Source organism: Platichthys flesus, chromosome 16 (assembly GCF_949316205.1).
Source record: "Platichthys flesus chromosome 16, fPlaFle2.1, whole genome shotgun sequence".
Lineage (NCBI taxonomy): Eukaryota > Metazoa > Chordata > Actinopteri > Pleuronectiformes > Pleuronectidae > Platichthys > Platichthys flesus.
This window is the reverse complement of record NC_084960.1, coordinates 2,976,820-2,998,289: the sequence shown is the minus strand read 5'-3', so window position 1 is coordinate 2,998,289 and position 21,470 is coordinate 2,976,820. Positions and strand designations below refer to the sequence as shown.

Here is a 21,470-nt window from a genome sequence, read left to right as displayed (position 1 = left end):
ACATCCTTCCTCCGTGCTCTGCCGTCATTCGTCCAGGTCGCAGCCGCCGGTGAGATCGTGTCGCGGGCGGACTGGAGCAGCAAAAGCCGCGTGTGAATGAGCAGCTCCACCTGAGGACCGAGAGGGGCGAGACCGACCGCCCCGTCCCCCCCGCCGACGCGCAGTGTGGGAATCCGGAGGATATCGAACCGGGCTGATCGCCGCCGTGCATCGCTGCCCCTTTCCCCGCTACAACAAGGTGAGTGATCCGCGAGTTGTGTGTCTGGAAGCTCCAGCGCTTCTCTCTCCCCACCACCCCCACCAGCACCACCGGGTCGGGTGTGCGGGGCTGGCCGCGGGATGGTGCCTCCGGCCGGGGGCAGAGGAGCCGCGATGACAGGCGGAATGAACACTTCCCATTAAGGAAACCTTACGTAAAATAACGTTGAGAGACATTGATGCTCATCAGCTTCGAGGACGTGTCTCACGTCACAGCGCGTGAATGAACGTGGGATTATGGGATGTAAAACGAGAAGGACGGGGTGTCTGCGGGGGGGGGGGGGGGGGGGGGGTCCTGGGTCATGCAGGGGACGTGTAATCAAGTCATGTCTGTAATTGATGAGTGGAGATATGCCAGTCTCCACTCAGCCATCATCACCATTACGCATGCCCGTGGCTCTGACTCTGCATGAATGATGATAGGGGGGGGGGGGGGAGAGAGAGAGAGATTATGTGTCAGCCCTTGAACCTCAAACCTCCTCAGCAGGCGGCCTGAGGGAGATCTGGATCCACTCCTCCTCCTCCATCCCCTCTGCAGCTCCTCTCCCCTCGGGGTTCAGCTTCCTCCCTCGGCCTCAGTGTCACCGAGTCGGTCGGCAGCAGAAGAAGGGAGCGGATTGAATTTGTTTTTGTTTTTTGTTTTGGAGGCAGAGGACATGCAGATACGCATCGCACTGCGTGTGGTGGGAGATCTTCTCACAGTGTGGAGTCTCACCCTGACAGCTCGGCGCAGTGATTAGATATCGGTGCCCAAAGCTGGCAACTGGATCTCCCACACAGGAAATCAAACTTCAAACCTCCGTGCTGCAGGAGAGAGCTGTTGGGGCTGAGAGGAAAAATCTCCGGCTTCGGCGAGAACCACTCTGCCTCCAGACCTCCTCCTCCTTCCCCTGTGATGGAGCCAGATCTGAACCAGGCCCTCCCCAGCTTGGGACACTTGATGAGGAGTCTGTCCCCAGAATATGGGAGGACATGTCCTGTGATGATGGAGTGTGAGCTGGGCTGGTGTGTCTGAGAAGAGGTGCAGGATAAAGTGAGGATGTTTGGTTATTTATCTCCCTCGCAGCCCAGAAGAAGAAGCTTCACGGGGGAAATTGGCATCTTCTCATTTCTCCACGTGTAACCTGATCCTCAAACCTAAGTGCTTCACCGGTGGCTTTTCCTCTGACTTTGATTTCCTACAGCGATCAGCCGGTGTAATTAGGTTTGCCTGCTCTCAGTTAATGGATGCATTAGATGATTGATCCCCTCCTTAACAACCTCGCGGTGCTTCGTAAGCTCTCAGCACTTTTTTCCCTCGCCACATGAAAAGTTTAGCATCTGCTGGAAATATATGTTGACTGCATTAACGACGACGACAACCTCTTGGCTTATAAATATCTGCCAGAGCTACGTGTGTGTATATATATATATATATAGAGCTGCCTGCTCTGCATATCAACTCACCCGATGAGGTGATGCCGGGGGAGAGAACCCCTCCTACCCCCGGGGCTGTTCTCTACAAATACTGAAGCTTTCCACCGGCACTTAAGGATATTTAGAGCGTTTCTCAGAAGGCTGGGACGAAACCCAAAAGATGTTCCCAGAATGCACCAATTGGACCTTAATCGAACATTGTCCTCGCTCAGCTGTCTTCGGGAACACTTCTTTCTGCTGACTCTAAACTCTAAACTCTAAAAGACGACCACAAACCCCCGAAAGCAAAGAAGCTGCAAACGTCAGGGAGTTTGTTTTCAGTGTCTTCGGGCTCTGAATGATATTTCTCAAATCAGGAGGAGGTTTGGAGTTGGAAACGGTTGCTGTTGATCCACAGTATATCTCCCCCCCCCCCCCCCCACCCCGATTTGAGTGAGATCCTTAAGGGGACAAATCAACATTCATATCCTACCAGGTTTGCTCACTTCCTCGTCCGGCAGCTTTCAGGATTTTGCAACCAAGCTTGTAAAGATTAATTTCTTCGGAGCAGAATCAAGTCCCTGCTGCTCATTAACCCCCCCCCCCCCCCCCCCCCCTGCACAGCCTCGTTCTCCTCCTCTATCTCCCGCTTGTTCTCTTATCTTTGTGTCTTTCTGTTTTTATTGCTGTATCTCAGCAAAAGTAGATGAAATATTCACCAGGAAGCTTTTTGTTTCCTGCAGGGTCTCGCCGTCCGACTTCCCAACCTCCACCCGCCCGCCCGTCTCCACCCGCCCCGTCACCCCTCTGCTCACCTCCCGTCCTCCTCCTGCTTCACAATCTGACTCCCCCTTTACTCCCAGTCCACCTCATTACCCCCTTTGCACCCCTCTGATTGTGTATTGATGGACCTCTTGATAAATTATGCATGAATTATGTGTTGTGGCTTTTCATCAACACTTTGGCTGCTGCCGTCTCGAGTTACTCCTGATTTCCACTCGTGTTTTTCTTAATAATTTGGCTAACATCAAATTTTCATTTGATGAGGTCCTATTTCTAGCTGTCGTGTCTCTCCTCGTGTTTTCAATGCCCTCATTTCGAATGTATAAAATAAAACGGCCTCTGAGGGAAAAGGACATTGCCTCTGAATGAACATGTTGAAGACGGCCACTGCTTTGGATTGGAGGGGGGGGGGGCAAAGAGCAGAGAGCCGGTCTGCTGCAGAGACTGTAAATGCTCCTCTGGGGTTTTCCAAGTGCCAGACATCAGATGTGTTTTATAGAAGGAACATAAGGAGCCCCCCCCCCCCCCCCCCGCCCCCTCTTCAACTGCTGGATCCCCTCTGGCCGTCCATATTGTCCACACATCTCCGCGTCATGTCTCTCTGCTTCAGATACTCCACAAGCATCACAGGGGACAGAACCTTTCCAAGCAGCTTTGAAAGAAGAAGATCATTTCAGTGGAAGTCCAGATTTCTGACGAGATTGTTTCTGCATCAAAAGAAAATGTGACATTCACCCTCATGGTTTGAATCCTGTGTCACTAATGTGAGATTTAACAATGTGATGATCCATGTGTCTCATGACATGTCATCTGTGTCTCGTAGAGTGCCTCTCTGCCGCCCCCTGGTGACCATGCAGGGTCTCTGTGCCGTGGTCGTGGCCCTGGCCGCTGTCGCCCTCAGCTCGGCGGACTCGAACACGCACAGACACAGACACGACTCCAACCTGGAGATCTGTATCCTTCTGCTGTCAGTGTGGAGGCTGCTGCTGCTGCTGCCCGGTGCACAGTCACGCCTGTGTGTGTGTGTCTGTGTGAACTAATGCATGCTCATGAACACGTGTGTGTGTGTGTGTCATGCCCTCATGAAGAGTGTTTGCCCTCCTGATCTCCTCCTCTCAGACAAGCGGCTGTTTGAGACCAAGAGGAAGGATCAGCTGAACGCGCTGAAGAACCTGGTGGAGCTGAACGACATCAACCAGCAGTACAAGATCATAGACATCATGCTCAAAGGACTCTTCAAGGTAGGACGTGTGTGTGTGTGTGTCTGTGTGTGTGTGAGTGTGAGTGTGTGTGTGTGGCCACCTGCGAAATCCAGCATGTTTTAACAACTCCAGTTCGGCTCCAGCCTCTCGTGCTCTCTGCAGATAGAAGGATAAGAGAATCAAAGGCTTTAAATCCAGCGATCACATTCATCAGCATGTTTCCTCGCATTCATTTGAATGTAAAATCGAAACTCGGCTGCTCCCTGTGCCTCTCTCTCCCACTGTAGGCTGGGGGGGGGGGGACTCTGCGTCTCTCACAAGGACGACGAGCACAGTCTACCTTCGTCGGCTGAATCACCTTGTCAGCATTTCTTGGGCCGCTCTGTGTATGTGAGAGATAGAGCTTCTCTGATCTCAGCCAGGATTGTTGGAAATTTAAAACATAAACTGCGAAATCTCTGCTCTCAGAAGAAACCTTATTACCTAAGTGATCATAAAGTGGAGTGTAAAGTGCCACAGTAGGAAGTAGGAGCCCAGAGAGCAGGGAGCTCTGCTCAGAGTACGAGTTTATCTTGGCTTGTTAAAGAAAGTGGAAAGAATTCTCAATCTGCCTCAACCTGATTGTCCACACTGGCTCCAAAAAAAACAATGCCTTACACACCCCATTTAAATCAAACATATCTGGATTCTTAATAAGATCTGCACCAAGTGGCACTTACTCATAAGTGTCAGTCCCCTCAGGATCCATGAAATATAAAAAATAGCATCGGTGTTGATTCTCTTTTCCTCCGTCCTCACCACAGTTAGGTTAACTTGAATTCCCAGCGTAGAACAAATACACCTGACTTCTCGTCTCTGTGTCTCTTCTATAAGGTGTTGGAGGACTCGAAGCAGATCCTGGTCATGGCCAACATGCAGCCAGACGACCCCTTCCCCATGGACGACAAGATCAAGGAAGGTCTGCTTCACACTCACACCTCACTTTCATGGTTTCTTTTTCCTCAGGGTCTCTGCTGATGTAGGTCAACGTCTCTCCCACACGCTTGGTTCTGTCCCCGTCACCTCTGATTGGTTTGTCTGTTACTCGTCTGTGATAGCTCCACCTCTGTCACCTCATCCTCATCAACTCTCTGTCCGGAGAATCTTGAGTTTTAGCTTCACCTTCTTTTCAGGTTTATTCATCCCTCTTCTTTGTCTGTCTATCACCATGTTCTGTGTTTTCTATGCACACACGTATCTTACAAATCAAAATGTCCTCCTGTTTCATTGTCCTCTGTCTTCTCCTCCCTGCAGCTTACTCCCATGTGGTGGAGAACACGGCGTTTTTCGGCGACGTGGCGTTGCGTTTCCCCCGGATCGTCCACCACTACTACGACCGGAACTCGGACTGGAGCGGCCTGCTGCGCTGGGGCCTGAACTTCTGTAACCAGACGGGGGTTTTCACCGGAGGAGCCCACCAGCATGTCCTCACTCTTGTAAGACCAGACACTGACTTGCACCGTCCATAACTGTATTATCACAAAGTACAAGCTGTAAATACTGACCACATTTAAGTGCTAATTTGGTTTCAGGCTCAAAGTAAAGGCCTTGACTGTCTGATTTATGAGTAATAATAGCAATAATAGCAATTTTCTCTATAATTGAAACCAGAGCAAAATGTTAGTACAGTCAAATAACTCACATTTTAAGTGTTTATTACAGCAACAGAACATAGTTTGGTCTTGTGGCTCAAAACTGAATCATTGTCAAATTAAGAATAGCTATAGTTCAGAATTCAACATATGTCCTCATTTAAATAGATAAATACTCTTCAGAGGAGGGGGTTAAATGGTATATATCACAGGTGAGGTAAATGTGACCGGTGCATAGATTAATTTTGAAAATCTCATGTCTTTCATCGCTGCAGAATGTGTCAAGTCATCATAACATTTATCCACAAAGGGTTTGTTGCCTTAGAAGCTTCAAAAGAAAAAGCAAAGCAGCTGAGTCGGGTCTCCCTGTCTGACGTGGGAATTGATGAACTAAAGTCTCGCAGGATTAATCTGTGACCTCAGCAACGCGCCGAGAGGATTAAACAGTGGATTAATTCTGCGACTGGAAGCAGTTAGAACCCTGAAGTCGTGCATCCTGCCCTCGCTCTGTGCCTAAGTCACCTTCCTCTCCACTTCACGACCCTCTTCTCTAAAGCTGTAGAATAAGTGATAGGGTGTGTTGTTTCCATTCCACGTCTCAGTCTTGATGGAGTGATGACGCTCTCCCTCTTCTTCTCGTCCTCTGTCCTCTGTCTGTAACACTTCTCTCTCAGATGTCACAGGAGCTGGGAATAATCGATAAGACGCCAGACTTCTTAAACCCGTACCGCACAGAGAGAGACGATGTGAGTACGACCTCCGGGTCAGGACCTTCCAGCCTGTAACGGAAATATATGGTGAGATGGATTTTTTTTTTTTGTCCCACACAGCCTCTCTGACCCTTTCTAATGTGCTGCAGGTGCTTCACACAGCCGAGGCTTTCCAGAAGATCCTGAGGGAGGAGGAGAAGAGGAGGAGGAAGGAAGAGAAGAGGAAAGAAATCAGGAAAGGGCCTCGTATATCACGCTCTCGCACCGAGCTATAGCGCTGCACCTCGGCGCCTGTGCAGAGCGGCAAGGAGGAGGAGGAGAAGAAGAAGAAGGAGGAGGAGGAGAGGAAGGAGCTTCTGCACAGTCCATACAGCTTGACCTGTAGACTCAGATGACAGTGACGGAAATAAAAGCTGCCGTCACTGGTACACCAGCCTGGTGCTCTGTTGTGAGGAGGAGAGGAAACCCCAGGTGGATGTTGGTCTGACGAGGGTCCGGGTCGCTGTGCTCCCACACGCATCTGTAATCGGAAAATCTGACGCGATGTAAGAGGTCAAAGGTGAAACGGGAGTTTTAAAAACAAACGGGGAAACTCATTTTTGATAACTTGACGATTACATTATTGTACTTTGAGAATATAAGAAATTTCAATAAATTTAGCTTCAGATCTTTGCAAACCCCCCCAGTGTTCCGTGTCCAAACTGCTTTGAATACGCGTGGCTGCCAAATATCTATAAATATTTGACCTCACCTCATTGAAATGAAGCCTGTGTCTGAAAAGGTTCAATTTGATGGAATAAGATGTTGTTTACATTTGTCAAAATTTCTTTGAAGTGAGATTTGTTGCTGCTGCTCCGAGTTGTGATCGCGTCTCTTACATTTGTTCACTTGAATCATTCTGAATCATTTTTGTGGATCATCAGCCATGTTTCCTTCACATTGATTCTATTTGTGATTTATGTTCAGACCAATCCCTGGAGTTATTTTATTAATCACTTGTTAATCAGATTTTCTTTTCGTAAAGATCCGTAAACGACACAGTGTGTGACTCCTCATCCTGCTGCAGCTCCCTGCTCCCATTTCTGTTTCTGTTTCTTTTTCTTTATCATTATTGTTTCGTCTTCGCTGGAAATTGGTAATAAAATAGTTTAACGACTGTTAACAGACTATATGTATATTCAGAGACAAAATATCACTGCTGCAGAATGAACAAGCCATTTTGTTATCAGATGTAAAGAAATAAAGTGACTCTGATATGTAAAACATGTTCTCTCTCTCGTGTGTGTGTGCGTGTGTAGGTGTGTGAGTCTTATTCTTAGTCTTAGTTTGTGGGTGTGTCACAGCAAAGACCATACCAACCAGTGGGGGGCAGACTACCACTAAACCCTTTATAACAAAGCACATTGTTATTGTTTGGGTGGAGTTTTAGTTAAAGTCTAAGAGGAACCAGCAGCTGAACTGAAACTAACAGGGAACAACATCGAGTCTGGTGAGATCAAATTTTCATGTCGTTGATTGTTGACGCTTCTGTCATAAGGTTATAAATTAGCAACATGCTAAGGCTAGCTGGCTAAAGAGTTATTATTCAAAAGGGAAAGTTTGTTGCTAACGTCGGCTAATAAATGACAGCGAGGTATTTAGGGTTAAAACTTGATACTTGATCCTTCACTGTCACTTTGTCTTTGTGTCGTTATTTGTTATAAATAACTTTGTAGAACTGTGTGGGAGTGAAACGACTAATCGACTTATTTGACGAAAATCGATAACAAAAGTAGTCGTCTTAATAATGGCGAGCGTTTTTCGTACCGTGCAGCTGACATGAACGTCGTTTTACCGGAAGTCCTGATGGAACGAGCTGAGGAGTGAGCCATCTCGCTCCCTTCCTATCTCTGAAAGTCGCGCATGTGCAGTAGCGACATAACAAAGCACAATGGCGGCGTCCGTTGCAACTCCATTGCGAACCAGGAAGTCAAAAGTGTTGGAGAGTTTCACCCTTAACTTAGCCCCAAAAAAACTACCTGCACTATGTGTAAGGCGGAATTTGCTTTCCCTGTGAGCACTTCCGTTATGCACGAGCATTTGAGGAGGAGGCACGTTGCACATCGTAACGTAGACGATGCAGACTCGCCTCGGTAAGATTCAGGGATCCTCAACTGATGGGTCGCGGACCCGTTGTCAGTGGGTCGCGGCCTTTGCCGCGGCCCAGACAAAAATCCTGTGCCAACATTATGTTGTTTTACATTGTGTCCCTAAGATGTACTTTTTGGTCTTTAATTAAAATGCAGCTAAATTGAGTGAAAAAGGGAATGTTTCTCTCTCCATCAGCGCCACCTGCTGGTCGTTTTAGTTTATCATTAAACTTGTTTTATTGTGTTGGCATACTGCGATATTCCTTACTATCTCAGGTTAAAACTGCACAATCTTTTCATTATATAAAATTGAGAAGTGGAACATGTTCTTTGATTTGGGTTGCAGCTTGTCATCAAGGGATGATGGTGGGTCCTGAAGCCAGACCAGTGGAGAACCACTGATCTAGCTTGCTATATAAACAAAAATGTCTTGGCAACTCCCTCCATACCTGTGCGCAGGATTCTAGAATCCATTACAAAATGATGGTTTGTATACAGATTTTTTTTTACTTTCTTTCAACGAGTTAAGAAGCGTATTGTTATCCTATTGCCTAACAAATTTATTTTTTAATCACAATTTTGCAGTCCGAAGAAGACTATAGTTTTATTTGTCGATTTTTTTATGGCCTTTAATTTCCCTGTACTTTTGTTTAAAAAAATGGATACTTGATCTTTAATTTATTTTTAGTATCAGCATTTGGCCTGTTTTTGGTTCACATGAAAAATGTAAACTTGAATTTAGATTAATTTTTTAATATTAGCACTTTGCCTGTCCTTGGTATTAAATGGACAAAATGTCGATTTTTCTGTGTTTTTGTATCAATAGTTAACTTATATGCAGCAAAGTTTATAAAAAGACACTTTTGAGTGAAGTATCAATCTTTATTGTCTATATCTTCAGTCATCACATGCAGCAAACAACCTCGACCATCAGAATAGTCGTTAGTTGCAGTCCTAGAACTGTGTAACTGTAGATCCTCATTTCTTCTGCATGGAGCTAAAAGCTGTTCAGGTGTATTTCTGTGCAGAACCTTCCTGAGCACCTCACCAGGCTCGTCACATAGAAGCTCTGTTGTTTTTCCTCAGCCATCTAGAAGCTATCAGTCAGAAATGAGGGAGTCCATGTGCATGCTTCTATGTGTTTGCAGGTGATCTGTAATAAGTTTATTTCAAAATCTCTGTTTCCTCCCCCAGTAGACGAGGAGGAGCTCATGGACCCTGGTGTCATGGAGGCTGAGAGGGAAGGTGATGACTGTGACACCAGCGGGAGCGAAGAGCTCAGGCTCGTCCTCATCGGAAAAACAGGAAGTGGCAAGAGTGCATCTGGAAACACCATCTTGGGCCGGAAGCAGTTCCTGTCTCAGATCAGCGGCGACTCCGTCACAAAAATCTGTGAGCTTGAGAGCGTCGTGCTCACAGAGGAAGAGGAGGAGGAGGGCCAGGCTGGCACACAGAGGAAGATGAGGAGGAGAGTCTCGGTGGTTGACATGCCAGGTTTCGGGGACACTCGCTTCAGCAGGGAGCAGATTATTGAAGAAATAACCAATTGTGTGTGTCTCTCTGCCCCCGGGCCTCATGCCTTCCTCCTGGTGGTGCCAATAGGACGATACACAGAAGACGAGAACAAGGCTGTTAGTGAGATGTTAAAGATATTTGGGGAGGAGGCACTCTGTCACCACACTCTGGTTCTTTTTACCAGAGGTGATGACCTGGAGGGGATGGGGATTGAAGAGTTCCTGAGTAATAATGTGCCTGCTGAGCTCAAGGCTCTGATTGACAGGTGTGGCGGCAGGTACCATGTCCTCAACAACAGAGACACAAGTAACTCAGGGCAAGTGAAAGAACTCCTGATGAAGCTGGACATGATGGTGAGGCAGAGCACCACAGGGTTTTATACCAACGCAATGTTTTCAAAGGCGGAAGCTGCCATCAGGGAGGAGCAGGAAAGGATGTTGAGGAAGCAAGGGGACGAGGAAGAACAAGGGGGGACTTCAACTATGAGACAGGAGGCTGCGCTCTCTGCTAATGTCCGGGACAGAGTAAAGATCATGGTAGCTGCTGTAGCCACGGGTGTGGCCGTCGGGACAATAGTTGGCATAGCAGACCCTTTGGAGGCTGCAGGTAAACTAGGCACGGGGGTTGGGAAAGCTGTCGGGGCCATGATGGCAGCAGCTTCAGAGAAAACGTCCCTGGCAATGGTAGCAGTAATAGGTGGGGCCGTGGGCGGTTCTATGGCAGCCATGATTGGCACTGGGGCTGCCAGTCCAAGGGAGGGTGCTTTGGATACTCTGGGGCAGGTTAGTGTCATCGGGGCCCCTGCTGTTGGGAGGGCAGCAGGAGTTGGAGCGTCCTTGGGAGCTGGGGCGGCTATAGGTGCAGCTCTGGAGGGAGCAGCTGAAACTGCAGGAGTAGGTGCCAGCACGGTCCCCGTCAGACCCTTCGGGAAATGTGGGGGAAACAACTAGTAATTGGTCCTCAGTGGCTGATAAAAGCAAGGCTGTAGCAAGCAGCGCTGTGGCTGGGGGTCTGGTAGAACATGTGGTAGAGGAAAAAGTCAAATATGGCATACAAACATTACATTACATTACATGTCATTTATATGTAAGTCTTTTACAAAAATGTAAAAGTCTTACATTTTTAGAACACTCATCATTTTTATGAGGGGCCATCTAGGGGTTCAGTATCTTGCCAAGGACACTTAGGCATTCAGATGGGATAGAGTGGGATTCGAACCGGCAACCTTCTTGTTGCAGAGCACCCGCTCTATCCCCTAGCCCACGCTCTCCCCTTACAATATTAATAAATTACTCCGAAAAACAGACTTATGATTTCCAATGAAACAAATAAATACAGCTAGAGAGTGGAGTTGTTTTCCAGTTAATAAATGTATAATTATATTTTCTCCTGATGAAATCCTACACATCAAAGTAACTCCAGTCTCTGTTGCTATTAAAACACCTCAAATATTCAGTAGCTGGAGCATTGTGGTGTTAAACTGGTAAAAGGCTGGTGTGAGAGTTTAGTGATATTTTGTGTGATAGTGTGATGACAGGTGAAGGATATTAATTAAACACTAGAGATTTATTTTTTCCAAGCACATTTTTATATGAATCAATTTGTTTTAATGTTGTATCTCATCACGCAGCCGGTTGGTTTAGAAAAAAAAGTATCTTTATAGAAATATAGGAAACAGAAAAGTTCTTATGGAAACAGCTGTTGAAAAAGTCTTGTATGGTATTTGGAATGAGTGACATTAATTATATAATTTTTCTTTTGGCCTTTCTAAAGAAACACTTTGCTTGAAACAGAATTTTATTGAAGTAATAAACAAAAGGATGAAAGAAGTATTAAATAATAGTTTAAATCCTAAAGGGTGACAGTGGGTTGTGGATTTTTTGGTGTTTCACATGTCACTATATCTGAAAAGTGTTTATTTGTTTGGAACATCCAGCACCAGCAGCTGTAAATGTATCAACAGTTCACTTGTGTTCTGACTTTTGTTGTAGTCAAACGAGCACTAAAGACAATAAAGCATTTGAATCACTTTTCTCCTCGTGTTTTTTTAATGTCCGTACATCTATTGTCTTATCTGTGGTTTATAATTGTGGTGCAGCAAAGGCTCTACAGGATTAAACAATGTCTGTCTCCATCAATCTGAATCCTTGACTATGGAGATGTTCTGTACCATCACACATCAACTCTCCTGCAGTTAAACCCAGTTCATCCCAGTGCACTACGCTTTATCACAAAGCAGAAGTCCCACACACACCATCGTTCTGTGTATCACTCGGTTGAATGGACGTCATTACAAACGACAAGAGACGGTCATCTGGTGTTATTCATCAAAAAAGCTCTGTTGTTAAAACCACTACACACAGCATAGGATCCAGTCACTTCCTCACTTTAGACATGAAGTTTTAAAGTGTAAAAAAAAGGGAAACAATTTTTTGATAATTTGATTACATTATTGTACTTTGGAGTATATAAGAAATTTCCATAAATTTAGCTTCAGCACTTTGCAACCCCCCCCCCCCCCCCCCGCGTGGCTGCCAAATATCTATAAATATTTGACCTCACCTCATTGAAATGCAGTCCGTGTCTGAAAAGGTTCAGTTTAATGGAATTAGTTGTTATTTACATTTGTCATAATTTCTTTGAAGTGAGATTTGTTGCTGCTGCTCCGAGTTGTAATCACGTCTCTTACATTTGTTCGCTTAAATCATTCTGAATCATTTTTGTGGATCATCAGCCATGTTTCCTTTTCACATCGATTCTATTTGTGATTTATTTTCAGACCAATCCCTGGAGTTATTTTATTAATCACTAGTTAATCAGATTTTCTTTTTGTAAAGATCCGTAAACGACACAGTGTGTGACTCATCATCCAGCTGCAGCTCCCTGCTCCCATTTCTGTTTCTTTTTCTTTATCATTATTGTTTCGTTTAGACTGGGAATTGGTAATAAAATAGTTTAACGACTGTTATCAGACTATATGTATATTCAGAGACAGAATATCACTGCTGCAGAATGAACAAGCCATTTTGTTTTCAGATCTAAAGAAATAAAGTGACTCTGATATGTAAAACCTGTTCTCTCTCTCTCTCGGTGTGCGTGTGTGCGTGTGTGGGTGTGTGAGTCTTATTCTTAGTCTTAGTTTGTGGGTGTGTCACAGCAAAGACCATACCAACCAGTGGGGGGCAGACTACCACTAAACCCTTTATAACAAAGCACATTGTTATTGTTTGGGTGGAGTTTTAGTTAAAGTCTAAGAGGAACCAGCAGCTGAACTGAAACTAACAGGGAACAACATCGAGTCTGGTGAGATCAAATCTTCATGTCGTGATTCTTGACGTTTCTGTCATAAGGTAATAAATTAGCAAAATGCTAAGGCTAGCTGGCTTAAAAGTTATCATTCAAAAGTGAAAGTTTGTTGCTAACGTCGGCTAATAATTGACAGCGAGGTGTTTAGGGTTAAAACATGATACTTGATCCTTCGGTGTCACTTTTTTCTTTGTGTCGTTATTTGTTATAAATAACTTTGTAGATATGTGTAGGGGAGCAACGATTAATCGACCTTTTTGACGAAAATCAATAACTAAAGTAGTCGTCGATGATTCGTTAGTTACGTAATAACGCGCGTTTTTCGAGCCGTGCAGCTGAACTGAAGGTCGTTTTACCGGAAGTGCTGATGAAACGAGCTGAGGAGTGAGCCATCTCGCTCCCTTCCTATCTCTGAAAGTCGCGCATGTGCAGTAGCCTTCATAACAAAGCACAATGGCGGCGTCCATTGCAACACCATCGCGAATCAGGAAGTCAAAAGTGTTGGAGAGTTTCACCCTTAACTTAGCCCCCCAAAACACTACCTGCACTATGTGTAAGGCAGACCCTGCTTTCCATGTGAGCACTTCCGTTATGCACGAGATTTTTAAGAGGGGGCACGTTGCACATCGTAACGGAGACGATGCAGACTCGCCTCGGTAAGATAGCCTGTCATCTAGCTCAGTGATTCTCAAGGTGGGTTACTGCAGTAAAGTGAGCCGTCATCTGGGAAGCCAGCCGACACCGGATTTTTTTGCGCGTCTACTTGTGGCTTTACGGTAAAATAGTATGGTTGGCTGAAACGGCCTAAAATTACTACAAATACAACTTTATTTTCATTTTTTTCATTTTTTAAATCTTCATGGCATATCTGCTCATGTCACATATCATGTATTTTTATTGCAAATTAAAGGGGTAAGTCTGTAAACAAAAAAAAAATGTGAACATAATGTAACTTTATTTGGATGCTGATTAAAAATATTACTTTCACTGATTTGCCCTTTAATTTTCTCAGCAGTTCTACAGTAAAAATACACAAACATTTGTATGAGCATAGTCAGAAACAGCACAAACAGGAATCCACTCGATGTCACTTATAAACTCTCAAGGAATATTTTTAATCAGCTTCCAAATATGGTTACATTACGAATACAGTGTTCCTTTTTTAAAGACTATCCCTTCAATTTGCAGTAAAAATACATAATTTACATGAACAGATACGTCATGAAGATAAAAAAAAAAAATTTAAATGATAGACTATAACTAAAATATAGTTGTCTTTTGTTCTTTTTAGGCGCTCCGACTAGCTATACCGCTTTACCGTATGATACGCTAGTAGACGCGCAACAAAAACCCAAGTAGAGGCTGGCTTCCCAGATGACGGCTCACTTTACTGCAGTCGGACCTTGCCTGGGCAAAACAAACTGTTAAGAAAAATACCCTGTGCTTTTATTTTGAAGGGGATTTTTTTATGCAGCCGAGTGCCGTCTATTCACACTCCTTAACAGTATGTTTCATTATTTGTGTCCCCAAGATGCACTTTTAGTTTTTTAGTTAAAATGCAGCTAATTGAGTGTAAAGGGATAAGGTAATCAGGAGAAAAGTTAATTTTGTATACTTTGTGTTTATTTTATTTTGAGTGTGTGGATAAAAACTGCAACTCAAGACACTCAATTTGGTCTATAGTACTGTGTTGGTTGTTATAGATTAAGTGAGTGAGAGTTCTCCGCTAATGCTACTTAATTTCATCTTTTTTACTAAAAGTAGTTGGACTTTTTTACATCATGTTTGTGCATGAAAGTAAACAAAGTTGTCTTGGCAACTCCCTCAATACCTGTGTGCAGGATTCTAGATTCAATTACAAAAATATGGATTGAATATAGATTTTTTTTAAACTTTAAAGCGTAATGTTATCCTATTGCCTGACAACGTCTTTGAAATCTTAATTATGCAGTTCGAAGAAGACTATAGTTTTGTTTGTTGATGTTTTTATTGCTGATACTTTCCCTGTCCTTTCGTTTACAGAAAACTGGATACCTGATTTTTTTTTTTTTTTAAGTATCGGCACTTGGCCTGTTGGTTTTAAATGGACAAAAACTAGATTTTTCTCTGTTTTTGTATCAATAGTTTCTTAATAAGCAGCTTAGTTTAGCAAGTTTAGCAAGAGCAATTGAGAATTTGTGTGATTCATAATCCGATTAGCTGATTAATCTTTTCAATTATCTATAGATTAATCGACCGTCAGAATAGTTGTTAGTTGCAGTCCTAGAACTGTGTAGCTGTAGATCCTCATTTCTCCTGCATGGAGCTAAAATATGTTCAGTGTTATTTCTGTGCAGAACCTTCCTGACCACATCACCAGGCTTGTCACGTGTCACATAGAAGCTCTGTTGTTTTACATCAGCCATCTAGAAGCTATCAGTCAGTAACGAGGAAGTCCATGTGCATGTTTCTATGTGTTTGCAGGTGATCTGTAATAAGTTTATCTCAACATCTCTGTTTCCTCCCTCAGCAGACGAGGAGGAGCTCATGGACCCTGGTGTCATGGAGGCTGAGAGGGAAGGTGATGACTGTGACACCAGCTGGAGCGAAGAGCTCAGGCTCGTCCTCATCGGAAAAAAAGGAAGTGGCAAGAGTGCATCTGGAAACACCATCTTGGGCCGGAAGCAGTTCCTGTCTCAGATCAGCGGCAGCTCCGTCTCACAAATCTGTGAGCTCGGGATCGTCCTGCTCGCAGAGGAAGAGGAGGAGGAGGAGGAGGACCAGGCTGTCACACGGAGGAAGAGGAGGAGAGTCACGGTAGTTGACATGCCAGGTTTAGGGGACACTGACCTCAGCAGGGAGCAGATTCATGAAGAAATAGCAAAGTGTGTGTGTCTCTCTGCTCCCGGGCCTCATGCCTTCCTCCTGGTTGTGCCATTAGGACGATACACAGATGACGAGAACCAGTCTGTTAGTGAGATGTCAAAGATATTTGGGGAGGAGGCACTCCATCACCACACTCTGGTTCTTTTTACCAGAGGTGATGACCTGGAGGGGATGGGGATTGAAGAGTTCCTGAGTAAGACTGCGCCTCCCGGGCTCAAGGCTCTGATTGACAGGTGTGGCAGCAGGTACCATGTCCTCAACAACAAAGACCAGAATAACTCAGAGCAAGTGAAAGAACTCCTGATGAAGGTGGACAAGATGGTGAGGCAGAGCACCACAGGGTTTTATACCAACACAATGTTTTCAGAGGCAGAGGCTGCCATCCGGGAAGAGCAGGAAAGGATGTTGAGGAAGCAAGGGGATGGGGAAGAACAAGGTGGGACTTCGACTTGTATGAGACAGGAGGCTGCGCCCTCTGCCAAGGTCCTGGACAGAGTAAAGATCATGGTAGCTGCTGGAGCCACGGGCATGGTATTCGGGACAATGTTTGGCATAGCAGTGCCTTTGGCGGCTGCAGCTTGGGCTTCCCTTGTGGGAAAATTAGTGGGTTTCGTTGCAGGTAAACTAGCAGGGATGTCTGTAGCGGAAGGCACAGGGGTTGGGAAAGCTGTGGGGGCCATAGTGGCAGCAGCTTCAGGGAAAACGGCACTGGTGCTGGGAGCAGAAACAGGTTGGGCCGTCGGCGGTTCTATGGGAGCCATTGTTGGCATTAGGGCTGCCAGTCCAAGGGAGGGTGCTTTGGATGCCCTGGGTCAGGTTAGTTCCATCGGGGCCTCTGCTGTGAGGATGGCAGCAGGAGTTGGAGCATTCTTGGGAGCTGGGGCAGCTCTCGGTGTAGCTCTGCAGGGAGCAGCTGTCAGCACAGCCGCCCTCGGTACAGCTGAAACTGCAGCAGTAGGTGCAGCCAACGTGTCTGTAACTCAGGGTGGTTCAGCTTCAGCAGCACTGTCTACCACTGTAGCACCTCAGGGTGCTGCTGCAGGAGCAGTCTTAGCTCAGGGTGGTTCAGCTTCTGAAGCACTGTCTACACCTGTAGCACCTCAGGGTGCTGCTGCAGGACCAGTCTTAGATCAATTTAATACAGCCCGCGAGTGGAGCTGTTTCTAGTTAATAAATGTATAATTATATTTTCTCCTTATGAAATCCGACACTCCAAAGTTACTTCAGTCTCAGAGTTTAGTGATATTTTCAGTGTGATGACAGGTGAAGGATATTAGTTAAACACTTGAGATTTTTTTTTTCCAAGCACATTTTTATATGAATCGATTGTTTTAATGTTGTGAGTCATCTTGCAGCTGGTTGGTTTAGAACAAGAACTTAAGTGTTTTTATAGAAATATAGGAAACAGAAAAGTACTTATGGAAACAGCTGCTTAAAAAGTCTTGTAAGGTATTTTTAATGAGTGACATGAATTTTATAATTTTCCTTTGGGCCTTTCTAAAGAAACACTTTGCTGGAAACAGAATCTTATTAAAGTAATAGACAAAAGAACAAAAGAAGTATTAAATCATATTTTAAATCCTAAAGGGTGACAGTGGGTTGTGTGTTTTTTGGTGTTTCACATGTCACTATATCTGAAAAGTGTTTATAAGTTTGGAACATCCAGCACCAGCAGCTGTAAATGTATCAACAGTTCACTCGTGTTCTGACTTTTGTTGTAGTCAAACGAGCACTAAAGACAATAAAGCATTTGAATCACTTTTCTCGTTGTGTGATCTACAGGATTAAACACTGTCTGTCTCCATCAATCTGTATCCTTTACTATGGGGATGTTTTGTACTATCACACATCAACTCTCCTGCAGTTAAACCCAGTTCATCCCAATGCACTACACTTTATCACAAAGCACAAATCCCACACACACCAGTGTTCTGTGTGTCACTCGGGTGGATGGACGTCATTACAAACGACCAGAGACGGTCATCTGGTGTTATTCATCTATAAAGCTCTGTTGTTAAAACCACTACAGACAGCACAGGCTCCGGTCACTTCAGTTTGATATTTAAAAAAACCAGTAAACACATTTTTGATAATTTGACGATAACATTATTGTCCTTTAAGAATATAAGAAATGTCAATAAATTTAGCTTCAGAACTTTGCAACCCCCACCCCCTCCCCCAAACCTCACTCTGATTGTGTCGAAGTGTGTGTCTGGGGGAGAGAGAGAGTATGAGTGTGTGTAAGTGAGTGTGTAAGTGTGTCACAGCAAACACCAGACCGACCAGCAGGGGGCAGACTCCCACTGACCCCCCCTCATAACAAAGTCCAGTGTTATTGTTTTGGTGGAGTTTCGGATCAACGTGTAGCATCAGCTGTTTTCAGAGGATGACGCCACATGTTGTAGACTGAGAGGAACCCGCTGCTGGACCCGAAACCACCAGAGAACAACATGGAGGCTGGTGAGATCAAAGTCTTCATGTCATTGATTGTTGACGTTACCGTTATAAGTTAGCAACATGCTAAGGCTAGCCGGCTAAAGGGTAATCAGTCAAACGTTAAGGTTCGTTGCTAACGGTGGCTGATAACTGCCAGCGTGTTTAGGGTTAAAACGTGATACGTGATCCTTCAGTGTGACTCTGTCCTTGTGTCGTTGTTTGTTATAAATAACTTAGGATTGAACTGTGTAACTGTAGATCCTCATTTCTCCTGCATGGAGCTAAAAGCTGTTCCGGTGTATTTCTGTGCAGAACCTTCCTGAGCACCTCACCAGGCTCGTCACGTGTCACATAGAAGCTCTGTTGTTTTTCATCAGCCATCTAGAAGCTATCAGTCAGTAACGAGGAAGTCAGTGTGCATGTTTCTATGTGTTGGCAGGTGATCTGTAATAAGTTTATCTCAACATCTCTGTTTCCTCCCTCAGCAGACAAGGAGGAGCTCATGGACCCTGGTGTCATGGAGGCTGAGAGGGAAGGTGATGACTGTGACACCAGCTGGAGCGAAGAGCTCAGGCTCGTCCTCATCGGAAAAACAGGAAGTGGCAAGAGTGCATCTGGAAACACCATCTTGGGCCGGAAGCAGTTCCTGTCTCAGATCAGCGGCAGCTCCGTTACACAGATCTGTGAGCTCGGGAGTGTCGTGCTCACAGAGGAAGAGGCAGCCAAGGAGGAAGAGGAGAACCAGGCTGTCACACGGAGGAAGATGAGCAGGGTCACGGTGGTTGACATGCCAGGTTTCGGGGACACACACCTCAGCAGGGAGCAGATTCATGAAGAAATATCCAAGTGTGTGTGTCTCTCTGCCCCCGGGCCTCATGCCTTCCTCCTGGTTGTGCCATTAGGACGATACACAGACGACGAGAACCAGGCTGTTAGTGAGATGTCACAGATATTTGGGGAGGAGGCACTCCATCACCACACTCTGGTTCTTTTTACCAGAGGTGATGACCTGGAGGGGATGGGGATTGAAGAGTTCCTGAGTAAGACTGCGCCTCCCGGGCTCAAGGCTCTGATTGACAGGTGTGGCAGCAGGTACCATGTCCTCAACAACAAAGACCTGAGTAACTCAGAGCAAGTGAAAGAACTCCTGATGAAGGTGAACATGATGGTGAGGCAGAGCACCACAGGGTTTTATACCAACGCAATGTTTTTAGAGGCGGAGGCTGCCATCAGGGAGGAGCAGAAAAGGATGTTGAGGAAGCGAGGGGAAGAACAAGGGGGGAACAGCAGCAGCAGCAGCATTAGCAGCATGGAGGAACTGGTGAAACGAAGGAAGTGTCACCTAGAGGCTGACGAAGCAGGGAGCAGCACGAGAGGATCACAAGGGTTCAGGGGGAGGGAGTTAGAGAGAGGAAATGAAGATGATTTTAGGGTGGAGAGATGGACAGAGGAGAGCAAATGCAGTGCTTTCAGTCTCCTCAGGGACAGATTTAAACAAAGCAGGGACCAGTTCAGAGGGAGACACAAGGGCCACAGCAGGCGACACTTGCGCTGTTCCTACTTGACTCGTATGAGACAGGAGGCTGTGCTCTCTGCCAAGGTCCTGGACAGAGTAAAGATCATGGTAGCTGCTGGAGCCACGGGCATGGTATTCGGGACAATGTTTGGCATAGCAGTCCCTTTGGCGGCTGCAGCTGGGGCTTCCCTTGTGGGAAACTCTGTGGGTTTCGCTGCAACTCAACTAGCAGGGATGTCTGTAGCGGGAGGCACAGGGGTTGGGAAAGCTGTGGGGGCCATAGTGGCAGCAGCTTCAGGGAAAACGGCCCTGGCAGTGGGAGCAGCAACAGGTGGGGCTGTGGGCGGTTCTATGGGAGCCGTTGTTGGCACTGGGGCTGCCAGTCCAAGGGAGGGTGCTTTGGATGCCCTGGGTCAGGTTAGTTCCATCGGAGCCTCTGCTGTGGGGATGGCAGCAGGAGTTGGAGCGTCCTTGGGAGCTGGGGCTGCTATAGGTGCAGCTCTGGAGGGAGCAGCTGTTGGCACAGCCGCCCTTGGTGCAGCTGAAACTGCAGCAGTAGGTGCAGCCAACGTGTCTGTAGTTCAGGGTGGTTCAGCTTCAGCAGCCCTGTCTACCACCATAGCACCTCAGGGTGCTGCTGCAGGATCAGTCTTAGCTCAGGCTGAGTCTGTTGGTACTGTATGTGGGTTCACAGGTCCGGGTGGGGCCTGCCTGGTCCCGTCAGATCCTTTGAGAACTGTGGGGGCAACAAATCGTATTTTGTCCGTAGTAGCAGATATAAGCAAGGCTGTAGCAAGCATCGCCGTGGCTGGAGGTCTGGTAGTGAAGGTGGTAAAGGAAAAAGTCAGATGTGGCACACAAACAACAGAAACAAATTACTCAGAGAAAAAGGCTTATGAGATCTACTGGAACAAATAAATACATCCTGAGAATGGAGTTGTTTTCTAGTTAATAAATGTATAATCATATTTTCTCTTGATGAAATCCGACACTCTAAAGTAACTTCAGTCTGTGTTGCTATTAAAACACCTAAAATATTCAGTAGCTGGAGCATTGTGGTGTTAAACTGGTAAAAGGCTGGTGTGAGAGTTTAGTGATATTTTCAGTATGATGACAGGTGAAGGATATTAGTTATTAGATATAAGTTCACTTGAGATTTATTTTTTCCAAGCAAATTTGTATATGAATCGATTGTTTTAAGGTTGTAACTCATCTTCCAGCTGATTGGTTTAGAACAAGAACTCAAGTCTTTTTATAGAAATAAAGAAAAGAAGAAAGAAAAAGACAAAAGAAGTATTAGAAAGTATTTTAAATCCTAAAGGCTGACAGAGGATTGTGTGTTTTTTTGTGTTTCACTTGCCACTTTATCTGCAAAGTGTTTAATAGATTTGAACATCCAGCACCAGCTGCTGTAAATGTATCACCAGTTCACTCCTGTTCTGACATTTGTTGCAGTCAAATGAGCACTAAAGACAATAAAGTATTTGAATGACTTTTCTGGTCCAGTTTTGTTTGAATACTCTCCAGCTGTTAAACCCAGTTCATCCCATTGCACTACACTTAATCACAAAGCAGAAGTCCCACACACACCAGTGTTCTGTGTATCACTCGGTTGGACGGACGTCATAACAAATGACCAGAGACGGTCAGCTGGTGTTATTCATCTATAAAGCTCTGTTGTTAAATCCACTACACACAGCATAGGATCCAGTCACTTCTTCACT

General features: G+C 45.4%; 2 protein-coding genes across 2 annotated transcripts; both read left to right on the top strand.

Annotated features, from left to right (window-relative positions):
* Nucleotides 1-32: 32 nt before the first annotated feature.
* LOC133970777 (coiled-coil domain-containing protein 134-like) lies at nt 33-7,242 on the top strand. Its single transcript, XM_062407829.1, has 7 exons — nt 33-238; nt 3,260-3,390; nt 3,556-3,677; nt 4,512-4,596; nt 4,932-5,113; nt 5,944-6,015; nt 6,129-7,242. The coding sequence occupies exons 2-7, from the start codon at nt 3,288-3,290 to the stop codon at nt 6,252-6,254; spliced, it is 690 nt and encodes a 229-aa protein (XP_062263813.1). The 5' UTR covers nt 33-238; nt 3,260-3,287; the 3' UTR covers nt 6,255-7,242.
* Nucleotides 7,243-7,834: 592 nt separating this feature from the next.
* On the top strand, nt 7,835-21,239 carry LOC133970932 (uncharacterized). Its single transcript, XM_062408089.1, has 6 exons — nt 7,835-8,111; nt 9,303-10,572; nt 15,331-15,347; nt 15,439-16,960; nt 18,608-18,624; nt 18,716-21,239. Exons 1-6 carry the CDS (start codon nt 8,096-8,098, stop codon nt 20,662-20,664), a joined length of 4,791 nt encoding a protein of 1,596 aa, XP_062264073.1. The 5' UTR covers nt 7,835-8,095; the 3' UTR covers nt 20,665-21,239.
* Nucleotides 21,240-21,470: the final 231 nt, after the last annotated feature.

Bases quoted from the DNA above. Each gene is read 5' to 3' on its own strand.
- LOC133970777 (XM_062407829.1), top strand. From the start codon at position 3,288: ATGCAGGGTCTCTGTGCCGTGGTCGTGGCCCTGGCCGCTGTCGCCCTC. The intron at 3,678-4,511 runs GTAGGACGTGTG...CTCTTCTATAAG, and splicing joins TGCTCAAAGGACTCTTCAAG to GTGTTGGAGGACTCGAAGCA. The intron at 5,114-5,943 runs GTAAGACCAGAC...CTTCTCTCTCAG, and splicing joins ACCAGCATGTCCTCACTCTT to ATGTCACAGGAGCTGGGAAT.